General features: G+C 60.4%; 1 protein-coding gene across 1 annotated transcript in view; it reads left to right on the forward strand.

The window, feature by feature from the left end:
• The window catches only part of ST6GALNAC4 (ST6 (alpha-N-acetyl-neuraminyl-2,3-beta-galactosyl-1,3)-N-acetylgalactosaminide alpha-2,6-sialyltransferase 4), a gene marked incomplete at its 5' end in the record, with an annotated part of 733 nt that extends 268 nt beyond the window's left edge, over positions 1-465 (forward strand). Inside the window, 2 exon segments of the mRNA XM_009872727.1 lie at positions 86-193; positions 276-465. Coding sequence (XP_009871029.1) covers positions 86-193; positions 276-465 — 298 coding nt within the window.
• Between the last annotated feature and the right edge of the window lie 317 nt (positions 466-782).

Genomic DNA, 782 nt, shown 5'->3' on the forward strand with positions numbered 1-782 from the left:
CCTGTCCCCCCCGTTGGGTGCCCATAGCCCAGCTGGGACGGCAGCACGGTGCCACCCGCTCCAGCACGGCCATGGTGCTTTTCAGGCTGAAGTCCGGCTCCTTCCTGAGCACGGGCTGGTTCACTATGATCCTGGCCATGGAGCTGTGCGAGCAGATCTACGTCTTTGGCATGGTCAGCGACAGCTACTGCAGGTGCGCAGGGCACGACAGAGATGGGCACAAGGTGGTCCCGTGTCCCCCCGTGGCTCATGCCCCGCCTGTCCTCTCCCACCAGGGAGAAGAACCACTCGAGTGTGCCGTACCACTACTTTGAGAAGGGTCGGCTGGACGAGTGCAAGATGTACCTGGTGCATGAGCGAGCCCACCGTGCAGGGCACCGCTTCATCACTGAGAAAGCCATCTTCTCCCGCTGGGCCAAGAGGAAGAACATCATCTTCACCCACCCATCCTGGGCAGGCGGGTAGGGCGCCAGCTGTGGGGTGAGGCAGCATGGACCTCGGCGTGAGGGCAGCTCTCATCCTGTGATGACATCTTGTCTCTGCCAGTACTACGGTTGAAATTATTTTCCAAGCCCTGGAGCCGAGGAGTCTCCATCTCTGCAGTGGCAGGGCCGGTTCCCTTAGCTGGTGGGCTGGCTGGAGCTCCCAGCCTTGGTGCACTGTGGGCATGAGCTGAACCCATGGAGTCAGCCCCATTGGCTCCGAGTGCCTACTGGGGTGGACCCAGGGCAACCACAAATACTTTCTGCCACCTCTACTGGAATGAATATTTAATGCAGGAT

This window comes from Apaloderma vittatum, unplaced genomic scaffold (genome assembly GCF_000703405.1).
Source record: "Apaloderma vittatum isolate BGI_N311 unplaced genomic scaffold, ASM70340v1 scaffold26437, whole genome shotgun sequence".
Taxonomy (NCBI): Eukaryota; Metazoa; Chordata; class Aves; order Trogoniformes; family Trogonidae; genus Apaloderma; species Apaloderma vittatum.